The 21,899-nt window shown below is 43.2% G+C and overlaps 4 protein-coding genes across 10 annotated transcripts; 3 read left to right on the top strand and 1 right to left on the bottom strand.

The window, feature by feature from the left end:
* Nucleotides 1–3,328: 3,328 nt before the first annotated feature.
* On the bottom strand, nt 3,329–11,837 carry LOC6575165 (phosphoribosyl pyrophosphate synthase-associated protein 2). Of its 6 annotated transcripts, none has more exons than XM_015167865.3 (8): nt 11,576–11,837; nt 6,059–6,295; nt 5,692–5,980; nt 5,454–5,620; nt 4,432–4,488; nt 4,007–4,118; nt 3,761–3,907; nt 3,329–3,701 (listed from the first exon to the last, which is right to left on the bottom strand). In XM_015167865.3, exons 1-8 carry the CDS (start codon nt 11,593–11,595, stop codon nt 3,543–3,545), a joined length of 1,188 nt encoding a protein of 395 aa, XP_015023351.1. In that variant the 5' UTR covers nt 11,596–11,837; the 3' UTR covers nt 3,329–3,542. The 6 variants fall into 6 exon arrangements, with proteins under 6 accessions (XP_015023351.1, XP_043863848.1, XP_043863847.1 ...); XM_044007913.1 differs by having other exon boundaries at nt 11,660–11,836; XM_044007912.1 differs by lacking the exon at nt 11,576–11,837 and adding an exon at nt 10,758–11,039.
* On the top strand, nt 6,295–9,948 carry LOC6575166 (cytosolic carboxypeptidase 6). Of its 2 annotated transcripts, none has more exons than XM_015167868.3 (5): nt 6,295–7,373; nt 7,841–8,406; nt 8,472–8,846; nt 8,915–9,230; nt 9,287–9,948. In XM_015167868.3, the coding sequence occupies exons 1-5, from the start codon at nt 7,361–7,363 to the stop codon at nt 9,862–9,864; spliced, it is 1,848 nt and encodes a 615-aa protein (XP_015023354.1). In that variant the 5' UTR covers nt 6,295–7,360; the 3' UTR covers nt 9,865–9,948. The 2 variants fall into 2 exon arrangements, with proteins under 2 accessions (XP_015023354.1, XP_002001182.1); XM_002001146.4 differs by lacking the exon at nt 6,295–7,373 and adding an exon at nt 7,428–7,748.
* A 1,340-nt stretch (nt 11,838–13,177) lies between the features above and the next one.
* On the top strand, nt 13,178–15,449 carry LOC6575164 (prolyl 4-hydroxylase subunit alpha-2). The gene is made up of 7 exons (XM_002001144.4): nt 13,178–13,409; nt 13,879–14,175; nt 14,238–14,428; nt 14,486–14,955; nt 15,024–15,068; nt 15,129–15,273; nt 15,355–15,449. Exons 1-7 carry the CDS (start codon nt 13,246–13,248, stop codon nt 15,384–15,386), a joined length of 1,344 nt encoding a protein of 447 aa, XP_002001180.2. The 5' UTR covers nt 13,178–13,245; the 3' UTR covers nt 15,387–15,449.
* A 504-nt stretch (nt 15,450–15,953) lies between these two features.
* Nucleotides 15,954–21,606, top strand: LOC6575162. Its single transcript, XM_044007983.1, has 14 exons — nt 15,954–16,337; nt 16,396–16,547; nt 16,603–16,753; nt 16,817–17,010; nt 17,067–17,692; nt 17,748–17,916; nt 17,970–18,003; nt 19,007–19,333; nt 19,392–19,543; nt 19,599–19,749; nt 19,799–19,992; nt 20,049–20,626; nt 20,687–20,852; nt 20,908–21,606. The coding sequence occupies exons 1-14, from the start codon at nt 16,120–16,122 to the stop codon at nt 21,009–21,011; spliced, it is 3,216 nt and encodes a 1,071-aa protein (XP_043863918.1). The 5' UTR covers nt 15,954–16,119; the 3' UTR covers nt 21,012–21,606.
* Nucleotides 21,607–21,899: the final 293 nt, after the last annotated feature.

Below are 21,899 nucleotides of genomic sequence, written 5' to 3'. Positions count from 1 at the left end.
CGAATTCTGCGCTTCAGTCGAGAGCAGCTGTTTCTCAGAAGCACTGAATACCCCTAGGTGCATTTGGTTGAATCAAATGTAAACCTCATTTCGCAGCAACCATAAAAAAGTAATCTGTGCACGATAAGTAAACAAACAAAATATCAATAACAACACCTAAAAAGGAAGCCGTAATGGAGCCTAAACGAGAAATGTTTTGTTTGCGATTGTGAATTGTTGAACATAATTTGCTAATGATATTAAATGTGAAAAAGCACTAACAGCAAGGGCAATAATTTGTGTTTATTTTTGGTGAAATTAGCCAGTTAGTTCGATTGGGGCAATCGAATCGGAAGTTTTAGCACCTCGATCCGACTGCTAAGTGGCGCTAAACCGCGCTCGTTCGGCCAATTGGCGTGCTAATGAATTGCCAACAAGCAACATGAATTAGCAAATCAATTTCGAGTGATAGATAAAAGAGAAACAAAAGCAACAACAAACAGCAAAAAAACTGAACAGAAAACGGAAAACAAAAAACAAAAGCACCGACGAGCAGCAGCGACAGCTGCCAACATTACTCTGAGCCATTAGTGAGCATGCGAGCTGATAAAAATAAAAAAAGACAAAAACAAAAAACTAAAACGAAAACCAGATAACCGATAATAAAATATTTTTGATATGGTAAACAGTAGGTAGACTTCTGACACTTGGGCTATTAACTACTGTTCGTTGTGTGATGGGGACAATTCATTAATATGTTAAATGTCATGCAGTATGTATATAGCTTACGGAAATTACATTGAGCGCTGCCAAAACGGGGTTCAATGCACGCCATAGCACGCCATAGCGAGGGAATGGCGGGCCGACGGGGCGTATGCGCAATATGACCTACAGCAATTCATTTGGATTTAAATAAATTTAATTGCGTGTCGTTCACGTGAGACTGCGACTCGACTAAAGCTATGCAAATTTATGCTTCGCGTTTCACAATTGTTGAATGAGCCAAGGTGCCGGCGTCTGCTATAGAATCGCTCAGCCCTAGCTGAGCTCTTCATCACATTTGCATTATCAATTGCGCTGCAGTAAATAGTTGATTTCAATTGTATTAAAAGCGCGGCACGAGAGACTGGAGCTGTTCGTGGCAAAGCGTGCCAGACGCTAGACTTATCAGAGCCCAGCCATTATATGACTGGCTTTAAAGGCATCTGCTAAGCAAATATTTTGCCACCTTCGAGCGGGCAAACTCAACAATCTTCGTCCAGATAATGTCGGCAGCATCAACTGACGCATTATCCAAGTTTTGTGTGATTTACTTGGTTTCTTCGAGCAAATAGCGGACATTTATCGCGTGACCTCCTGCTAAACAAATATGCGCAATGATATATTATTTCTTTTATATTATATTAGATATTTTTTCGAGGGATCTTGGATCGTGGATGTTGAATATTGTGCTGCAAGAATGTAGCACATGAATAGTATTTAAATTTTATTACACTAAAGCTTTTAAGCAGAGTTTTGGTTAATGTTATATTTAAGAGGCTCTAAAAGTTTATTAGGCAAATATATGAATTAGTTGTTAAAAGTGGAACAGAAGTTTCATTGGTTGAAATAAGACTGTACTGGCATATATAAAATTAGATAAGGGGCATATGTGTCTGAGAGTGAGAAGATGAGCGATTGCTGAAGAACATGTAATAGACCGAAGGCTAACCCTTCGAATGTGTAATAGACCTACGATGAGCTTTACCAGCTTCATAGATGATTTATTCCCAGACTCCGAGGTATAGAAGCTAATATCAACTGAACGTCAAGAGTTAAGCAATTACGTATATTCACTCAACAAATAAGTTTCATTAGATTTAATTGTTCTGTCTGTCTATGGCATTTTATGCCAGCTTTAATGATAAACACTACCCATTAATCATATTTTTAGTTAGTTCTCTAGTTGAATAAAAAACAGTTTAGCGCAGTTAAGGATCTGCAGTTTTTAGTCGAACTACAAGTTAGGTAACCTTATATATGTCAGATCTCAGAATACGAACCTGCAAGCATCTGAAATATTCCCATTGATTTGCAAGCCAAACACAAGTAATAAATTACTAGCGCACATTCCGTGGCAGGCGCATCAGACGTTATTTAGATAAGCAAACAGCTGAGGCTGCATATGGAAATGCATACGGACATTTGCGGCATTTTATTATGTCATTTGCATATTTAAACACTCAATTTGTTTGCTTGGGCAGCCCTTAAGCTGGGCTCATGTTTCATTTATAAGGCGTGCGCAAGTGCAATGTTTGTGATTTTAATTGGCACATGCATCGAATGCGACAGGCTCGCAGCTTCAGCTCGTCATCAGTTTAATCGTAACGGGAATTGCAAGTCGCCGCTGCACCGCCTCAGATGCTCCGCAATCTTATCGAGTTCTCATGCTCATTTCCGTAACGCACTCGAAATAAAATACAACAGAATGCAACGACAGATGAATAAATATTTGCTGAAATATCTTATATGTGAAGCATGTCAGTCGTCGCAATAATTTATTATTCATGTAAAAAAAAAAAAAAGGTAAATTTGTTTATATAATAAGTAGCGACAACTTTTTACAAAAGCTGGAAAATTTTTGCTTTGCATTAAATTGATTTATTTGCCAGGTAATAATAAATTATATTATTTCAACATTGTTTTTGTAATTTTAAGTTTGTACTATAAATTTAATTTAACAAAAACTTAATTGGCCCTAATGACGGCGGCAGCAAACAAATGAAAAGAACAAAACAAAAACAAAAAACAATTATTTATTTGTACCTGTTGTACGCTTTACGATTATTATAAATTTGAGCAGAAATTAAGGGAACAATGCGACTGATTAGCTCCGATTAGCCGTCTGTTAATCAATATTTAATACTTAATGACGCTTAAGTGTCGCATTTCCGCCAAAATGGCCTTAATTGACGTACTGGCTAACTGCTCAAATTGGCCAATTACTATTATTTATTGTGAGACTTCAGCTAGCTAAATTGTTGATAAACTGTTTAAGCACTCGCATTTGCATTCACTGAGCTGCCCAAATGCCTTGGCTTGTCTTGCCTTGCCTTGCTTTGTTTATTTGCCTCCGCAGTTGGCATATGGTTTATAAAATTGGTACTGTTTGTCTTTCATATGAGTTAAGATGGCCATAAATGACGTCGACTTAATTTACATGTGTGTGTGTGTGAGAACTGTTTTGTTCTGTTGTTTTTGTGTCAGCCAAAAAGTATGCAACGAGAGAAGAGTATACAAAATATTTTTCACATTTTATTCGTATGTCAATTAAAATATAAATATGTGTATATGAATTTGCCAATTTGTATTATTTGAGCAATTTTACAATAGTTTTTATTTAATAAAATTAAAGTGGAAGGGAGGGGGAGGGGGAGGGGTAAACAAACAATATTAAGAAGACACAACTTCTATGAAGCTACTTCACTTGGCTACTGACAATTTGTGACATAGTACATGTGATGCGTGTGTGTGTCTGTGCCTGGGTGTGTGTGAGTGAGTGTGACATAAAAACAGGCATTTCATTAATCCTCGAGCGTGACATTACGGAACAAATACGACATAGACTCCTTGTTATGAATGCGGCGTATGGCCTCGGCAATCAGAATAGATATATCGATGGTCTTTATCTTGTTGCACTGCAGCTTCTGAATCTCATGTGGAATGGTATTGGTGACAACAATCTAAAAGCGAGGAATCGAAATTAGGCAAAGAGTCAACATCTAGAAAGGCCGGAACGCACCTCATCGATGACTGATTCCTCCAGCAGGCGCGGCGCATCCGAGCTAAGCAGACCGTGGGTGGCCAACACATAGATTCTGCAGGCACCGTTTTCCTTCAGCATTTCGGCAGCGGCCACAAACGCCTGCACATCATCTATCAGATCGTCCTGCAGGAAAAGAGATAGAGAGAGAGAGAGAGAGACAAAAATTAACTATCTATATGATGCTCTTCCGACTCGAATTTCATGTTATATTGCCACACATACCACCATAATAGCTATGCGTCCATTCACATCGCCCACTATGGTCAGCGGCGGCTTCACTTTCACTGGATGCTCCGGCACACCCACCGACACCGAGGTGGTGCGCTGACGGCTGCTACTGGGTGCATGTTGCGGAGTAGAGTTTCTTGTGATTAGTGTCGCGTAGTTGGCATATTGAGCATTTAATGTGCAGAGTGGTTGTGTGGTGTGGGTGGTGTTGGTGGTGTCGAATTGACATGTGCAAATGTATGTAGTGTAGTGCGTTGTTGTTGTTGTTGTTGAGGTATTGGTGTGGTTCGTTGTAGTAACCAAAAAATAAAGAATAATAAAAATGACAATACATAAACAATTCACACAAGTCAAGAATATCGAGCATATACATATATGCAAATGTACACATATTTATATTTTGTATATAAAATACAAACCTAGACGCCGCTGGCATGCACATTTCAACAGAATTTCCTAAAATATCGCTATACGCCCTGCATAAATAAAGAAAGAGAGAAGTGTTTTTTCGTTTTGTTTTTTTTTTCGCTGTGGAATTTGCGAATCACAGCAAATAAATGCGTTAAGCTACAGAACGAGCTAAAGCGGACTGAAGGGGCGTGTACTTGCACCCAACAATGCAGCTGTTCTCTAGAAGTACAAATGAACAACAATTACATGAGGTCGTGGCATGGTAGGGCATGGCTCGAACTTGATAGCAATGTCAATGGGGTTTTCAATTCAATTAATGCTTGAAAGCAATGTCAATGGGTTTTTCAATTGAATTAATGACACATAAAATATATATGTATGTATATATGCAGCTGGACAAGTCTATATAAAGAAGTATGAACAAGACTTATACAGACAGTTTCAGGGTTATGCACGAGTTGTCAATAAAATGATTTTAGTTGAGCGATGATTTTCGTCTACACAAAGTTTATTGAAAGTCCAAGAATCTACATTATGGAAAGAGCTTGATAAGCTATCAACTCAGCGGCTGCTGACCTATAAACCAAAACTACTACAATAAACATCAAACTCTTACTTATCAGCTGCTAAAACAAAGCGTGTTTCATGACGGATCCCTCCAAATGCAAATGTTCCCACTGTTTATTTAGCTTAGGATAGCAACGACTACAATGGATCTACAACTGGCGAAGCCGAAGCCATAGCCGTAGCCGATTGCTTTTGCCATTGAGAATGAAATGAAGACACAGCTTTTGGACGGGAAAACATTCAAGTTGAAAAAACAAACATAATTGTACGCGCCCTATAGCTACAACAATCGAGTGTAAACAAGCAAAAGTTCGCAGAAGAAATAATGGTGCGGATCGTATACTATATACAAATCAAGAAAATATTTTGCAAAATATTTGTTTCATGTGCATTTGCCAGATATAAACAAAGAGTCTCAACATACAGAAAGGGGAATCCGGCGTGGATCAGCGTGGAGACTTACCTGGTGGGCGGTGGCGAGTATCTGCCGTCAACCTCGTCGCTCTCAGCCTCCTTCTGCTCACCGTGGATAACGGCCAGGCCAAGGCGCAGGCGCTCCGCATAGGAATTGGCCTTTTTGGCGACGCCCGGATTACGTGCCACAATCACCGAGTTGCGGTAGTCGGGTATCTACGTTGAAGAGTCAGGCCAAATCAAGTTTTAATACAGACATGAGCACAACAGCTTCAACTACCACTCACGCTCTCCTGGATGTACTGCAGCAAGAAGGGCGAGGCGCGCAAGTTGTCGACGGGTATGTCGAAGAAGCCTTGGATTTCCTTCTGATGCAGATCCATGGTGATGATGTGCGTCAGCCCAGAGGTGCACATCATTTTGGCCAGCAGCTTGGAGACAATGCAGCCACGCTTGCGCATCTTGCACTGCTTCGAGTACGGCAAGTAGGGTATGACGCCGACTATGGAGCGCGCCGAGGATGTCTTGCAGGCATAGGCCATGATCAGCAGCTCCATAATATTGTTGTTGGCATCTCTGCGTGGAATCAATAAGCGGATGATCAAATTTACTATGAGCATTCAGAATTGTTGATATATAGTTTTGATAGCTCACTTGGTGCCCGTTTGTATGATGTATATATCCTTGCCGCGCACCGAGTCGCTTATCTCGACGATGGTCTCGCGGTTCGATTTGTGAAAGACCGAGCAGCCGCCGTTCTTGAGGCCCATGCGCTCGGCCACCATGTTGGCCAAGTCCGGATGCGAGTTGCCATTGATGATGACAATGTCCGAGGTGGATATGTTATCCATGTCGCTCCTGCAACGTTTCGGTGGGCGTACACTGCCTAGCCTGCAAGTAAACCATTCAGATTCAGATTAGCCAAGCAATCGAACGACTGGCGACAACAAAACACGACGAGCACAAACCAAAATAGCAATAAAACAATAATTGAAACACTGGGCTGGGCGGTGGGCGGGGCACATTAAAGGATACCTGCGCTTGGACATGCTATGGGCTTGCTAGTTATGGGTGTTGTTTATGTACGGTGAAAGAGTGCGGCGACAGTGGCTGTCACAAATACGTGTACAACAACGCGTTGCCCCACACGTCTGTCTTTAACTTATTATGTCGTATCTCGCTCCTGCTCCTGCTCGCCTTATTGATTAGCCCCGTGAACTAGTTTCAGCCGGTTGCGAGTGGCGTTATTTTATGATACGTGTGTGCGCGTGTGTGTGTGTGACTCCTGCAACGCGCTGCAGGCAATTAAGTCTGCAACTTTGACAACGCCGTTGCCCAGTTCTCTGCTTTTCGCTTTTGCTTAATGCGAGTTGCGCGAAGTTTGCGCTGCCAAAAGTTAAAGCGACTGCCGTGACGCAATTTCACTGTGGGAATCCTGGCCAAAACCGCAATGCCAACTGCGCGCGTTCTTATCGATCAAACAGTCGCACATGTGAACCATTGCCAGCAGCAGTTCAGGTGTGTGTCTGTGTGTGTGTGTGTATGGCAACGTCAAAAGTGCCAAGCAATACATTAGACAGGCCAGCGGCAGCCATCGTCATCGCGGCTGTGTGCCACTCATTCAGACCAACTCGGGGCAAGCGGCCAGTGGCAGTTAATGCCTGGGCGATAGAGCGACGCACAGTCTTCACGCTGATTGGAATCTATAAGTTTTAGCCAAGACATCGCACGCGAATTGGCGAAAGTGAAAGGCCCAAGTGGATAAATCTAAAAAAAAAAAACAAAAAGTTGAAATAGAAACCTGCGGCAAGACATAAATCCAAAAAGTGGGCGGCCACTATATGGGCGCTAATTGAAATTCTATTTCTGATTTGCCAGCAAAGCGGGTCAATGCGCTGCCAGCCTCGTTAGCAGCAGCAACAGCAGCAGCTGTAATCCAATCAAGTTGCCAGCGGCATGGGCGACTCAGGTGAGTGCGGCTGCTGTTCCTTTCCTTCCGCCTCCTTTTTCTTTTGTGGTGCAACGGGGAGGCAACGCAACCGCGACTATTCAATTTGACGTTTGAGGCGGCTCTAAAAAAAGTTGCACCAGTTGCGATAGCCGAGACACGCATACGTGCCTTCTGTCGAGTTTAAAGATAGAATCCCGGCCGGATTAACCTTTTGCGATATGGTAAGGCGTCGCTGTTGAAACTTGTGACAGCTTTGCTGCAGGATTAGAAACTTGCATTAGTTGCCTTAGAAGAGTCCTAGACGCTGGCGGCTTTCGCGGAGATTTGCCAAGATGTTGGGCATAGCCTGCGACCCGTTGCAGCATACGAGCATGTATGATCGCGGCTCAGATGGTATTTGCTCAATGGATTCCATAATGCTCAGCTTACAGCCTATAACTCAAGTGCGATCTGCATTCTATTGCTATATTCGTATACCATTCCAGACAGCGAGGACAGCGATGGCGAGGGCGGACTGGGCAACGTTTCCCGCGTGATAATCCGTCCGCCCGGACAGAGCGGCAAGGCCAAGCGCGGCCATTTGTGCTTCGATGCGGCCTTCGAGACCGGGAATCTGGGCAAGGCGGAGCTGGTGGGCGAGTTCGAGTACGATTTGTTTCTGCGCCCGGACACGTGCAATCCGCGCTTTCGCTTCTGGTTCAACTTCACCGTGGACAATGTGAAGCAGGATCAGCGCGTGCTCTTCAACATTGTGAACATCAGTAAGAGCCGCAATCTGTTCAACTCCGGCCTGACGCCGCTCGTCAAGTCCTCCAGCCGGCCCAAGTGGCAGCGGCTGCCCAAGCGTCAGGTCTTCTTCTATCGCTCGGCCATGCACCAGGGACACTATGTGCTCAGCTTTGGCTTCAACTTCGACAAGGAGGAGGATGTGTACATGTTCGCCCTGGCCATGCCGTACAGCTACTCCCGCTTGCAGTCCTATTTAAATGTGATCGATGCACGCCAGGGCACCGAGAAGCGTTTCACGCGTAGCGTTCTCGTCAAGTCTTTGGTAAGCATGTCTCACTGCGTAATCCGCCTTCCTATTCGGATCGATATAGCAATCTATCTTCACAGCAAAATCGCAATGTGGATCTGCTCACAATTGACCAGGTGACGCACAGCCAGCGGTCCACGAACCGGCTCGAGCGTAGCTTCATACGGGTCATTGTCATACTGTGCAGGACACACTCGAGCGAAGCGCCCGCATCGCATGTGTGCCAGGGCCTAATCGAGTTTCTGGTGGGGAATCATCCCATTGCGCAGGTGCTGCGCGAGAATTTCGTATTCAAAATTGTGCCAATGGTCAATCCGGACGGGGTCTTTCTGGGCAACAATCGCTGCAATCTGATGGGCCAGGACATGAATCGCAACTGGCATGTGGCCTCCGAGTTCACCCAGCCGGAGCTGCATGCCATCCGGAATGTGCTAAAAGAGTTGGATAATTCAGATGTGAGTGAGACTAAGGCGAACACTGGGAGAATAAGCTTCACTGCAATATCCTTTACTTCCGTTGACAGACCTATCAGATTGACTTTGTGATTGATCTGCACGCGAACAACAGCATGCACGGCTGCTTCATCTACGGCAACACGTACGAGGACGTCTATCGCTACGAGCGGCATCTCGTCTTTCCGCGCCTCTTTGCCAACAACGCCAAGGACTACATTGCCGAGCACACAATGTTCAATGCGGACGAGCGGAAGATGGGCAGCGTCCGACGCTACTGCTGCGAGCGGCTCAGCGACACGGTGAACGCCTACACGCTGGAGGTGTCCATGGCAGGCCACTACCTGCGCGATGGCAAGACGATCGCGCTATACAACGAGGACGGGTGTAAGTAGTTTAGAGACTTGGAGTTGGAGAACCATGCTCATCCATCAAATTCACAGATCATCGAGTTGGGCGCAATCTGGCGCGGACTCTGCTTCAATACTATCGCTTCATCAATGTCCTGCCCGTGCCGCTGGTATCCGAGATGAGGCAGCAGGGCAAGCGACGCGGCAGACCGCGTACACATCATTCACGCTCGCGCTCCAGGACACGCTACGAGGTGAAGCCGCGGCCAAAGACGACACGATGCCATGCGCCCATTGCATACACCAATCTGAGCATTTGCTACGACTCAGCTGGCGGCGGTGGCGGAGGAGTTGGCGGGGTCTCCTCCGACGAGGGCGGCTTTTCGCCGACGCGTCCCATGCCCATTGCACCCGGCAGCAGCTGCTTCAGCGGCTATCGCAATTATCGGCGCGCCGTTACCGCCAGTTGCGGACACCATGATCAGTATTCCCTGGGCACTAGCGAGCCTGCCGCTGGCAGTCGCCATAAGCGACGCGCCGCCGCTGCCGCTGCCGCTCTGCCTATTGATGTGCCGCCAAAGCCGTACCTGTCCATAATCGATCTGAATCAGCTGACCCGTGGCAGTCTAAAGCTGAAGGCGAGCAGCTTCGATGCCGACGATCGACGCTAGGTTCAGTTTTAATTGTGAATCTAATTGATTTTATATGCTTAACGCTTTTTGCAGTCGTTTCCCTAAATAAACAGTTATATCTAATCGACAGCGTTTTGCCTTAGGCAACAAGTTGGCACACACGTTGAGTGAATTCTCACACATACCGCAGGCAGGTGATTGTACAGTGAGAGCTGCCTTTAGTGAACATATAAGAGGTGTCTATTGAAGATGAGTTGAATAGGTGGCAAGAATGTTTAGAAGTATTTTGTTTTCTTTTTCATTTTTTTTTGGTTAATGTGTTTTGTATGTACTTTTTTTTCAAAATCACCCAAGCTACAAGAGATGTCCTCTCAAGGGAGCTTTTGCTGTACCTAAATCCCACGCACACATTGGCATGTATGTATATGTGAATTGTATGGCAATTGCGGTATATTGTTGCGCATTGCTTTGTTGGCCTGATGCCAGACAGAGACACAACTCACACAAAGCTCTTTCTTTCTTTCTATCTCTTTGCTCCTCCATCCCCGTCGCTTAGATATATGTATCAACAGCTCATCAGCCCATGCGCCAAATTGGCGTCAAGTGTAATGCGAGTAGATTGCGGCAAATATATACAAATCTCAGTTAACTGACACACACACAAGAACAACAAACGGTACGACACTAACACGAACACGGAAACTTGTAACTTTTCCCTAATGGCGCCTCATTTCAAAGTGTCGCAATTTCTTGACATTTCAGCCTGAGCGAAATGCACGTGAGTGCTAATGTGCGTGGGCTGCGGGCTGTGGGATGTAATTAGGCAAAGTCACAATACTAGCCGGGTGGCAATTATCTTATCGCGATGATTTTATATAGCATGTACACACGGTGGTTTGGGAGAGAGTACTTATTTATAAACAAGCAGATACCTGTTAAGAAATGCGCTCAAGTATTTTTTTTTTTTTTTGTATGACGAAAACACGCGCGATTTTTGTGATAACACAGCCAAACAGTGGCCAACGAGCAACAGACACTGAAGCGTTGATTGATTATCGCCTTCAATTAATAAATCCGACGTTTGCTGTGTACACGTTCGAGGGCTCGAAATCAATAAAAGACACTTTATCGTTTTGTATAAATAAAAGCGTATAGAATAAATAAATGGAGCACAAGAGCTGAGGCCAACTCCGAGAGCGGGCGTGCGAGTGAACGGGCAGCGTTGCCAGACTGACTCCACAGAGGACAACTCAGCCAACTAATTTGATAACAAGTTTATAAAATAAAGTATCAATCAAAAATTAGTCTAGAAAACATTTATTGTACAACTTTTTAAATAATAATGCTGTTATTGTATTGTTGTGTTGTTGCTATGCAACCAAATTCCAACAGCTGGCCAACTTGCCTAGCACTGGCAACGCCATAAGAATGAAATGAACAAAACAAAAGCCGAAATAAAGCAAAGTGAGCAGATGAAGTAATCGGCAACACAATTTTGTACAAACACATACATATATACACGCGCATACACATACAAACAAGCATATGTCAACAGACATAACTAAAACGCAAATAAAACTGAAGTGTAGGACAAGCCGAAATGAAGTGGGAGCGATGTGCTATGCGAATAAGAATTGTGAGAAACAGAAAAAGTACATTTAGCGAGGCACTAATTAAATTATATGGATAACACAAACGTAAGCACAAACGAAACGAAACGAAACTAAAGAAACCATATTCCGTTTTTTACTTGTTTCTCTGCAGTAGCATGTCGTTGTTTGGGGACTTCTTGCTGTCAAAAACTTTAATAATTATTTATTGCTAACACATATACCACACTTGAGAGCGCGTTGCGTCCGCCCTGCAGAATTATTGATCGCTTTACACACAAATTGTTGCACTTTTCAAATAGACATTTAATTTGTGTTGGGCACACGTACAACCGCTGCAACTAAGAGCACAAATGCAACTGAGAAGCCGCGAGCAAATCAGACAAATTGTTCTTTTTCTTTTTTTTTTTTTTTTTTTTGTATATCTATAGGGAGCATCAAGTATAGAGCTACATTCAATTGTGTGTATTTCTCTTGGCCACACTCTGAAGCTGTTAGATAGAATAGACACTGCAGATGTGCTGTTATCGATACTCGCAATTACCTGGCACAATTTATTACAAATGAATTTGTAAAAATAGTACTAAAATTCATTATATTTGGGTATAAATATATAAACTCAAAAATTAGTTATGCATTATTTATTTTTAGCTACGGCAATTATAATTAATTAGCGGAAAGCCCCTAACAAGTTTACCGATACGGTTCTGTTAGCTTTCGTATTATGGAAAGCTCATATGTATGTACGTTTTGAATCATAGAGCTTTTCAGTTGTCAGTCCGGCAGCTCTATCAACACAAAATGGCAGCTCTCGCACTGATGATATCGAAAAGCCAAAGTCACATCTCTAGGACAGCTGATTGTAAACAAATGCAGTAAATAAACGAAAATTACTTTTTTTTTCTGCACTCGCTTGTTTGCAGCCCAAAAAGCGACTAAAACAAAGTTGAAGAAAAAAAAAAAAATATGCACAACATAAATATATGTGTGCTTAGTTTAATAGACAAGCAGTAAGTTCCACAAATCTGTTTGTATTCTGATTTGCTGTATCTCGACTCAAAAGTACAGCTCTGCAGATTCATAAAACTATTTCGCGTGGACAAGGCTCTAATGAGATGGATATAACGTCAAATTCCACCAGAAGGTACTGCGGCACATCTGACGCCATCATTGCAGCTAGCTGCATTTTCTACCCACGTGCTCGTGCCACTTGTTCGTGGTAAAGGATCGTCCCGTAAGCATTAGCCGACCCACCTTCAGCCGCAGACTGCACAATATAATTCCGCTAATGATGACGGCGCTCTGCGAAGCGGCAATCTCGGATCGTAATATACTCACGTCGTATGCTCATCCAGAGCGGGATTCAGTTGAGCAGCACCTCAATCAGTGACACAATAGAGCTGTCCAAATTTAATAAATTTCCTGTGGATGCATATAAAATGTATTTAAATTTAACGGTAGCTTGGGTTAAGCTGGCGCTCAGAACTATCGATAGGTGCACTGCTTTGTGTGTTTTAAATCGGAATAGCTTAACTCTGAAGCAAAGCAGTACACTGCTTTCTTAGTGCTATTAAAATTGTAACGGGCAAATTTCAAAACTGTGTTTATGTAATGAAAATAAAATATTTTTGATCAAATCGATTGTTTTTAATAAACAACATTGCTAACTTATTAGTAGCTGGGCAACTCTACTGCATAATTTAATTGGCTGTGCTTGTCAAATGTTTTTCCATTTCCTATGTGCAATTAGTCAAGGTGAAGGCCAGGTGCGCGCCGTTTCGGCTCATTCGCGTGCAAAGCTCTAGACATAATGGTTGTTATTCTATGCCTGCTCCCACTGCTACTTGCGGCCGCAAATGCTGAAAGTATTCACGTCGAGGAGCTGAAAAATGTTTTGAAATTGGAGCGCGAGTTGCTGTACAACTTTCGCAGCTATGTGTCAGCGCTTGAAGAGAGAGTAAACACAATGAAGGGGTAAATATAGTGAAAAAAAAAAGATTCCCTCTAAGAGTTGTCGAATTGAAAAAGAATTGGCACTTACTCTTATCTTCCATTTCTCGTTTTTCCCCGACTTCTGCTATCCTAAGCCATTCTCTTCCTGTTGTTTGTCGTTTGTTCTCTGTCCTCGTTTTTTTGAGTTCTCATTTTCTCTTCTCTACTCATATTTCACCTTCAATTATTCTCTTCTACTATCAAGTACTTTTGTTCCCATCTCTTATCAATTCCATTCGCATTATTTACCTTCACCTTACTCTACCTCGCTCTCTCCTTTCTTCTCCTCCTGTTTTTACCTTTCTGTCTTCTTCCAACATTTATTCTCTTCTCTTTTCTACAATTTTCTATCTTCGTCTCTTCGCTGTCTCTTATCATCACTCTCTCCGTCCTACTCTCTCTCTCTCCCTTTCTGTCTTTCTGTCTTTTCTATCTTTCTCTCTCCCCTTAGCGCTATTGAGGAGTATAGCCGTCTGATAAAATACGCCGATAGACGCCCCGATTTGTATATGACGAATCCGATATTTGGCTTCCGGCTGATGAATCACATCCGCTACGACTGGCGGCTGTGGCAGGCAGTGATGATGCTCTCGGTGGGCAGACAGCAGATTGAGATGCAGCAGCGCCTCCTTGCGCTCGTACCCAAGGCCGATGCGCACAGGCGGGTGGCGGAGAGTCTGCAGTCGCTGTTCAGGTTCTACAATTATAAGCCCGCTGCCTTCCTGATGCACCGGAAGAAGCACTTGAGGTGAGCTCTGGTGGGGGCTGCTCGGCCCACAGAATACCCTGTAATGACGACTGCCCAAACAGGTTAGGCCCATGGGACTACTATCACATGGGGCGCGAGCTGTTCGAGCTGGGCAAGTACCACGAGGCGCTGGAGTGGCTGGCCGTCGCCAGAGTCAACTACACCGCATCGCCCCACAGCGAGCTGCTGGGCGCCACGGACGAGCGGATCAACTATATGCAGAGCAATACGTTGAAGAAGCTGAGCCAGCAAAGTGAGTTGGGTGAGGTTGGGATGGTGCACAGCTCGTACTCAAGTGAATTGTTGGCAGAGAGCATCAGCGAGTCGCTGGACGAGCACCTGGAGCTGCTGACGGCGGGTCGCACTCGGTCGACGCCTGTCGAGCACGCCAGCGTGCTGGAGCAGCAGTGCAGAGGGAACTACGAAAGGGATTTTAAATTGATCTGCGAGCTGAACACTGATTTCACGCCCTTCATGCGGCTGGCGCCACTGCGCATGGAGGAGCTGCTGTACGATCCCTTGGTGATGCTTTACAGGAACGGCATTAGAGAGCGCGAGATCGCGCACCTGGTGAACGCCTTCGAGGGCTGTCCGCCGAGCTCGATGCTGACGCGGATTCCCGGCATGAAGATCTGCTCCATTTCGAATAATTTCAGCCCGATATCAATCGGATTGATGGAACGCCTGGTGGACATGTCAGCAGCCGAGCTGCACATGGACAAATTCTTTATGCTCGAGTATAGTCCACGTGATGCATTCAGGCTGCAGGATCTATATAAGGTGAAGAGCCAGAGCCCTAAGCATGACTACGAAACTCCTAAAAATCTTTTACTTATTTTGTACTCCAGTTCTTGGGTGTGAAAATGAATGTGGATAGCACGGCCCTGTTTTTTGTAAGTCAATCAGTTATCCGCCTCCTCTTAATCCTTCCCTAATCTACTCCAATTTGCTAGCTAAACGATATGGATATGGGTGGAGCCATTACCTTAGCTAAGCATGAGCTAGCCGCCTTTCCAGGTCGCGCCGATGCACTAGTATTCTTCTTCAAAGACAAATTCCGAATCACCTTCTGTCCCAATGTGGTGGGCAAGAGGCTGGGTAAGTCTCTGACTTTAGTTGGTCATTCATTGTATTTCTCTTTTCCTGCTCCTTATTCACTCTCTCACCCTCCCTCTGCAGTTCTCATACAGTTCCTAACGTACGACGACTGAGCCGCGCTCTTCACCAATTCACTGCTATCAATAAATATCAATTCCATTGAAACTCAATAATAATGTGTATATCTGATACTTTGAAGCATTTGCTGGAGTGAGTGAACATAGAAGTGGAGAGCTATCGATTGCACTATCGGCACTGTTGATGACAGAGCACTATCGCTGTAGCACACTATCGATGACCAAATGCCACGATAGTGCCAGCACTTTCAACTCGTGGCGTCACTCGGAGACTGTTATCGATGCTTATCTGTATCGATACTCAACTTGAATGTAATCAGAAGAAGAAGAGAATTCAATTCAAAAAGTAATGCGAAAAACATAGCCGCAGAGCTGCAAAAAATATTAAAAACAATTGATAGCAAAAAACAAAAAGAGATCTGCATAAACTCTGCATCTAGTGAAGCATTAGTTCACTTTTTTATCTATATGGAGTCAAAAACAGATATTGTCAGTTACGCAATCATAAGTTTGATATTCCAAACCCTAGTTACTCTTGAGTTACTTGAATAGTTTCAAAATGAAAATGAGTTTATTTTTTTCAGTAAAAGACGCATACATATATACTTTTTTTTTTTTTAAGAAAAAAACTTAATTCCAATAATTAAATTAAAATTGATTTAACTCAATTTTACAGTTTAATATAGCCTGCGCTGTAGCAAATTCATTTTACCTTCGTCCGACCTAAATTAAAAGCTGTTTTCATGCAGCGTTGAAGTTCTTTACTACAATGAAAACAATGCGGCTTAGACTATCTTGGAAACTTTCGGATGTTCTTGGCCTGGCTCTATTGGGCATGTTAATTCAGTCGATTGACTCTACACCTTCCGATAAGGTGGAAAAGCCCCTGCTAAACAAACTGCATCTGCTGAAGGTGCACAGACAGCTTCTGGACAATTTGAATCAATATGCCGATAAACTAGAGGAGAAGGTAGATACAATGAGAAGGTATTCCTTGGATGATGATTCATTTGTGGAAATTCATAGTGAGCTTAAACACTTACAGGCTAGTCCTGCAACTCGAAAGTCCTTTGCTGCTGGCCAAGGACCCGGAGACGGAGTTTCTCTTCAATCCTCTACACAGTTATTCGCTCATACGGCAAATGCACTTCGACTGGCCACAAGTGGAGAAGCTCATGGAGCAGAGAGCGGGTTTGGGTGAGTTGTCCCTCAGTTATCTATGCCCGCTCTGTGCTAATTGATATGTTTGTAGAGCAAATTGATTTTCTCAAGCAAATGCGCGATAAGCTGCCTCAACTTGAGGATGTCAAAGAGGCAGTGGCTGCTATTTACCGGGTGCAGCAAATCTACCAGCTCAAGCCAACGGATATAGCTAACGGCTTGCTCGATGGAGCTTATGTGAAGTATGGGAGCGTAGGATTAATCGAATGATTAATCACATATATGTATGTACTTCTATTTCGCAGTTCACAGCTCTCGATCTCTGACTGCTTTGAGATGGGAGCGAACTTGTTCGAGGCATCGCAGTTCACAGATGCAGCTGATTGGCTACATCTGGCTAGAGACTTGTGGGATCAGTCCCCGATTGCACCCTTTGAATTGTTAACCGTCCCACGTACTGATATATCCTCACTCTTGGCGAAATCCATGATGGCAGCAGGTCAGTTAGTTCATCATCAACAGATGCTAAACTTGACTTTCTTTATCTTCACTTAGGTGACGAGGAACTATCACGAGCTGCTCTCTTAGAGGAGCCCAGCTTGAGGGATCAGGTAGAGCAGTTTCTGTTGGATTATCGAAACTATAATGTTACCAATATTGAAGACCATCCTTACTTAGACATAATGGACAAAGAATTTATTGAGTTTTGTGGGTCGTCTTATATGCCCCAACCGACTCGACTTGTGTGTTCTTATAAGACGAAACCCTCAAAGTTTTTGTATCTAGCTCCATTTAAAATGGAACTGTTATCCGAGGACCCTTACATGGTTGTATTTCACGATGTGATCTACGAATCGGAGATAGAACATCTGAACCGTATATCTAAGCCATTCTTGCAACGCGCCACAGTTGTTGTCGAAGATAATTCAGAAGACACGTTAATAAAGTTTCGAACTGCCAATGGCGCTTTCCTATATAGAGACAAAATATCGCCAAAGGATGTTCAATTGGTGGAGCGCATATTCCAGAGGATGAGAGATATGTCTGACTTACAGATAAACGATGACGCCTTTGAATATCTGAAATATGACTTTGGGGGTCACTACGATATACACGCGGACTATTTTAATTACACCGATGATCAGTTCACTGACGATCGCTTTGCCACCTTTGTAATTTATGTAAGTGATGATGCTTCCACATATAAGCAACTGTTTAATCGTTACTGTTACGCAGCTCAATGATGTGGCTCGGGGTGGTGCTACAGTCTTTCCCGACGTGGAAATAGCGGTTCATCCGGAGAGGGGCAAAGTGATCCACTGGTACAACATGAATCCCAAATCATTCGACTATGAGCTCCACTCTTATCACGGCGCTTGCCCCGTTCTGATCGGCCAAAAGATTGGTAATGGCATTATCACTTGAAATATATTTGCTTAAGGACTCTTCCTATTTTAGCTCTAGCCTACTGGATCCACGAGCAAGATCAAATGTTTGTGAAACCTTGCTTGCAGCGACCATTGCATCGAACATGACAATGGTTGAGAGGGAAGAGAAAAGACGAGAGAGGGAGAGAGAGAGAGAGTGTGTGACAGTGAGAGAAAGAGAAAGAGAGGCACAAAAAGAGACCGATAGCGAGAGAGAGAGAGAGAGAGAGAGAGAGAGAGAGTGAGACAGAGAAAGGTAGGAAGAGATAAGGAACACAAAGTAGTATTTCTATACTAATATTCCTATTAGAGATAGAATAAGGGACCATAACATACTTTTCCGGTTTATGTCTATCTATAACCGTCGTCATCAACAATAATATAGTACGATATAGCATGGAGTGTTATGGCACGGGTGGAGCCATCTATCCGCCTTCATGAAGACGACTGTCCCAACGCTACTCCTGATAAGCAATAGACTGGGTAGGTCTCTAGTCGGATTTATTCCTTTACCTTCTTAATTATATTTGCTGTCCGCCTTTGTCTCGTTACCATTCCCTATTTCTCTTCCGCTGCAGTGCTCACAAAGTGCCTAGCTAAAGAGGGATACCCTGCACTATTCTATTATTGCTATTTAACTTGAACTTGTCATCCTAATATTTGTGAAGTTTGGCATATAAAGTGTAACTTCTATTAAAGAAGTGTTTCGATTTGAAGCCGAAAATTAAACACATGCAAGTAGTATTCCATAATATATATTTATTTTATGTATCAATATAATATAATATATAAAATAATATAATATAATATAATCACTATTCACTCTTGATATTTTATTCTACTTTTGTCAACATTTGCAACATTTGGGCTAACTTTATTTGATCTAGTTTGAGATTGAGTTCTGTTCAAGTTCATAAGGCAAAAGTGAAGGTCAAAGATTGTCTGAGGATACAAAAACAATTTTGCTCCAAACCTTCTTGGAATACTTAAAATTGAATACCTCCAAAATGAGTTTTTTATCACTATCGAAAAAAAGTTCAAATGAAAGAATCGATTTTCAATACTTAGATTAAGATTTTCACAGTTTAACCTAACCCAAGGCATAGCAAATTTATTTTACCTTCCTCCGACCAAAACTAAAAACAGTTTATCAGCAGCATTGCAGTTCTTTACTACAATGAAAACAATGCGGCTTAGACTATCTTGGAAACTTTCGGATGTTCTTGGCCTGGCTCTATTGGGCATGTTAATTCAGTCGATTGACTCTACACCTTCCGATAAGGTGGAAAAGCCTCTGCTAAACAAACTGCATCTGCTGAAGGTGCACAGACAGCTCCTGGACAATTTGAATCAATATGCCGATAAACTAGAGGAGAAGGTAGATACAATGAGAAGGTATTCCTTGGATGATGATTCATTTGTGGAAATTCATAGTGAGCTTAAACACTTACAGGCTAGTCCTGCAACTCGAAAGTCCTTTGCTGCTGGCCAAGGACCCGGAGACGGAGTTTCTCTTCAATCCTCTACACAGTTATTCGCTCATACGGCAAATGCACTTCGACTGGCCACAAGTGGAGAAGCTCATGGAGCAGAGAGCGGGTTTGGGTGAGTTGTCCCTCAGTTATCTATGCCCGCTCTGTGCTAATTGATATGTTTGTAGAGCAAATTGATTTTCTCAAGCAAATGCGCGATAAGCTGCCTCAACTTGAGGGTGTCAAAGAGGCAGTGGCTGCTATTCACAGGGTGCAGCAAATCTACAAGCTCAAGCCAGCGGATATAGCTCACGGTTTGCTCGATGGAGCTTACGTGAAGTATGGGAGCGTAGGATCAGTCGAATGATTAATCACATATATTTCACAGTTCACAGCTTTCGATCTCTGACTGCTTTGAGATGGGAGCGAACCTGTTCGAGGCATCACAGTTCACAGATGCTGCAAATTGGCTACATCTCGCTATATACTTGTGGGATCAGTCCCCGATTGCACCCTTTGAATTGTTAACCGTCCCACGTACTCAAATATCCTCACTCTTGGCGAGATCCATAATGGCAGCAGGTGAGTTACTTTATCACCAACCGATGCTAAGCCTGACTTTCTCTATCTTCACTTAGGTAACAACAAGCTAGCGCGAGCTGAAGAAGGTTTTCATCGCAACTATACGATTACCAAAATTGAAGACCATCCTTACTTAGACATAATGGAGAATGACTTTATTAAGTTTTGTGGGTCGTCCTATATGCCCCAACCGACTCGACTTGTGTGTTCGTATAAGACGAAACCCTCAAAGTTTTTGTATCTAGCCCCATTCAAAATGGAACTGTTATCCGAGGATCCTTACATTGTCGTCTTTCACGATGTGATCTACGACTCGGAGATAAAGCATCTGAGAAATACGGCTGAGCCCTTGTTGCATCGCTCCTATGTTAAGAAAAGCAACAATGAAAGTGTTGTATCAAAAGTTCGAACTGCAAAAGGCGCTTTTATGCATGCAGATCGCTTATCCCCGGAGAGTGCTCAAGTGGTACAACGTCTAAAGCAGAGGATGGGCGATCTATCGGATCTAAATATAAAGAGGGAGGGCTATAACGAGATGCAGTATCTTAACTATGACTTTGGGGATCATTATCTCCTCCATATGGACTATTTTAATATCTCCATGAACGACCGCATTGCCACCTTTTTAATTTATGTAAGTTCCATATGAGTGTTCCATATGGAAACAGCTACTTAAATGTTACTTGTTCTGCAGCTCAATGATGTGACTCGGGGTGGTGGCACAATCTTTCCCCAAGTTAAACAAGCGGTTCATCCGGAGAAGGGCAAATTGATCTTGTGGTACAATATGAATTCAAATCTCGATTATGAGCTAGCTAGTCTTCATGGTGCTTGTCCCGTTCTGATTGGGCGAAAAATTGGTAATGACATTGTTGTTATTTTGAATACATATATTAAAAACCCTTCTCTTTGTAGCCATCGTCTACTGGATCCGCGAACACGATCAAATGTTTGTAAAGCCTTGCTTGAATCCGCCGCAAAATCGCCTTACAGAAGCGACAGAGAGAGATGGAGTATGAGAGAGAGAGAGAGAGAGAGAGGCAGAAGGAGAAGGAGAAGGAGAAGAAGGAAATAAAAGGAAGATAGATATTACTAGTTTGATATTCCATTCAAAAGGCTTACAGAAATAAGCAATAAGAATAACATTGAAGGACATAACTTGAAAGGATATGAGATAAGGCATCGCAAAAAAAAAAACACACACACACACAAATAGAAATGGTTGATGTCGGCCTTGCCGCCACGTTTATCGAAATGGGAAAACGTAGTTTCGCAAGATTTACTTTCTCTTCTTTCTTTTGGTGCGCTTGCACTCAGCTCATTGCACCATTAAGTGGGCAATTAAATTCAATTAGCCCCGCACACACTCAACTCCTGGCAGACCATTTATCAGACTCGTGCTATTGCGCCCGCTCCTGCTCCTGCTCCTGCTCCTGCTCCTTGTTTCCTCGGGCGTTCCTAATAATTTCATAGATTTATCGTTCGACTGGCATTTTGACTTTTGCCAACAAAGTTTTCGGATCTGCAAAGTTCTTGAGTTCGATTTCAATTTTGATTAGGATTTTAATTTCAATTTGTATTGATTGCAATAAAACTACCTGGATAATAGTTAAAGTGAAGAGTATTGAACTATTTATTCTCACATAATTAGTGCATGAGAGACTGATTCTGAATGGCTTTAGTATGTGGAAATCCTTATTTAAGGATTCCTTTAAGCTCGCCTCGTTGCGATTTGTGCATTTATCTTGCTTTCACCTCTATACAAATTGAGTCACATTGAGCAAGGCAACAGACAATAGACAACAGACAACATCTGGCATCGTTGTCTCTCTCTCTTATACTCTATGCCATTCCACGAAAGGTAACTGCGGCAATTTATCAAAATTTGCAAACGGAATGAGCCTGTG

Source organism: Drosophila mojavensis, unplaced genomic scaffold (assembly GCF_018153725.1).
Source record: "Drosophila mojavensis isolate 15081-1352.22 unplaced genomic scaffold, ASM1815372v1 contig_231, whole genome shotgun sequence".
In the NCBI taxonomy this organism is placed as follows: Eukaryota; Metazoa; Arthropoda; class Insecta; order Diptera; family Drosophilidae; genus Drosophila; species Drosophila mojavensis.
This window is presented reverse-complemented; position numbering and strand designations above follow the sequence as displayed.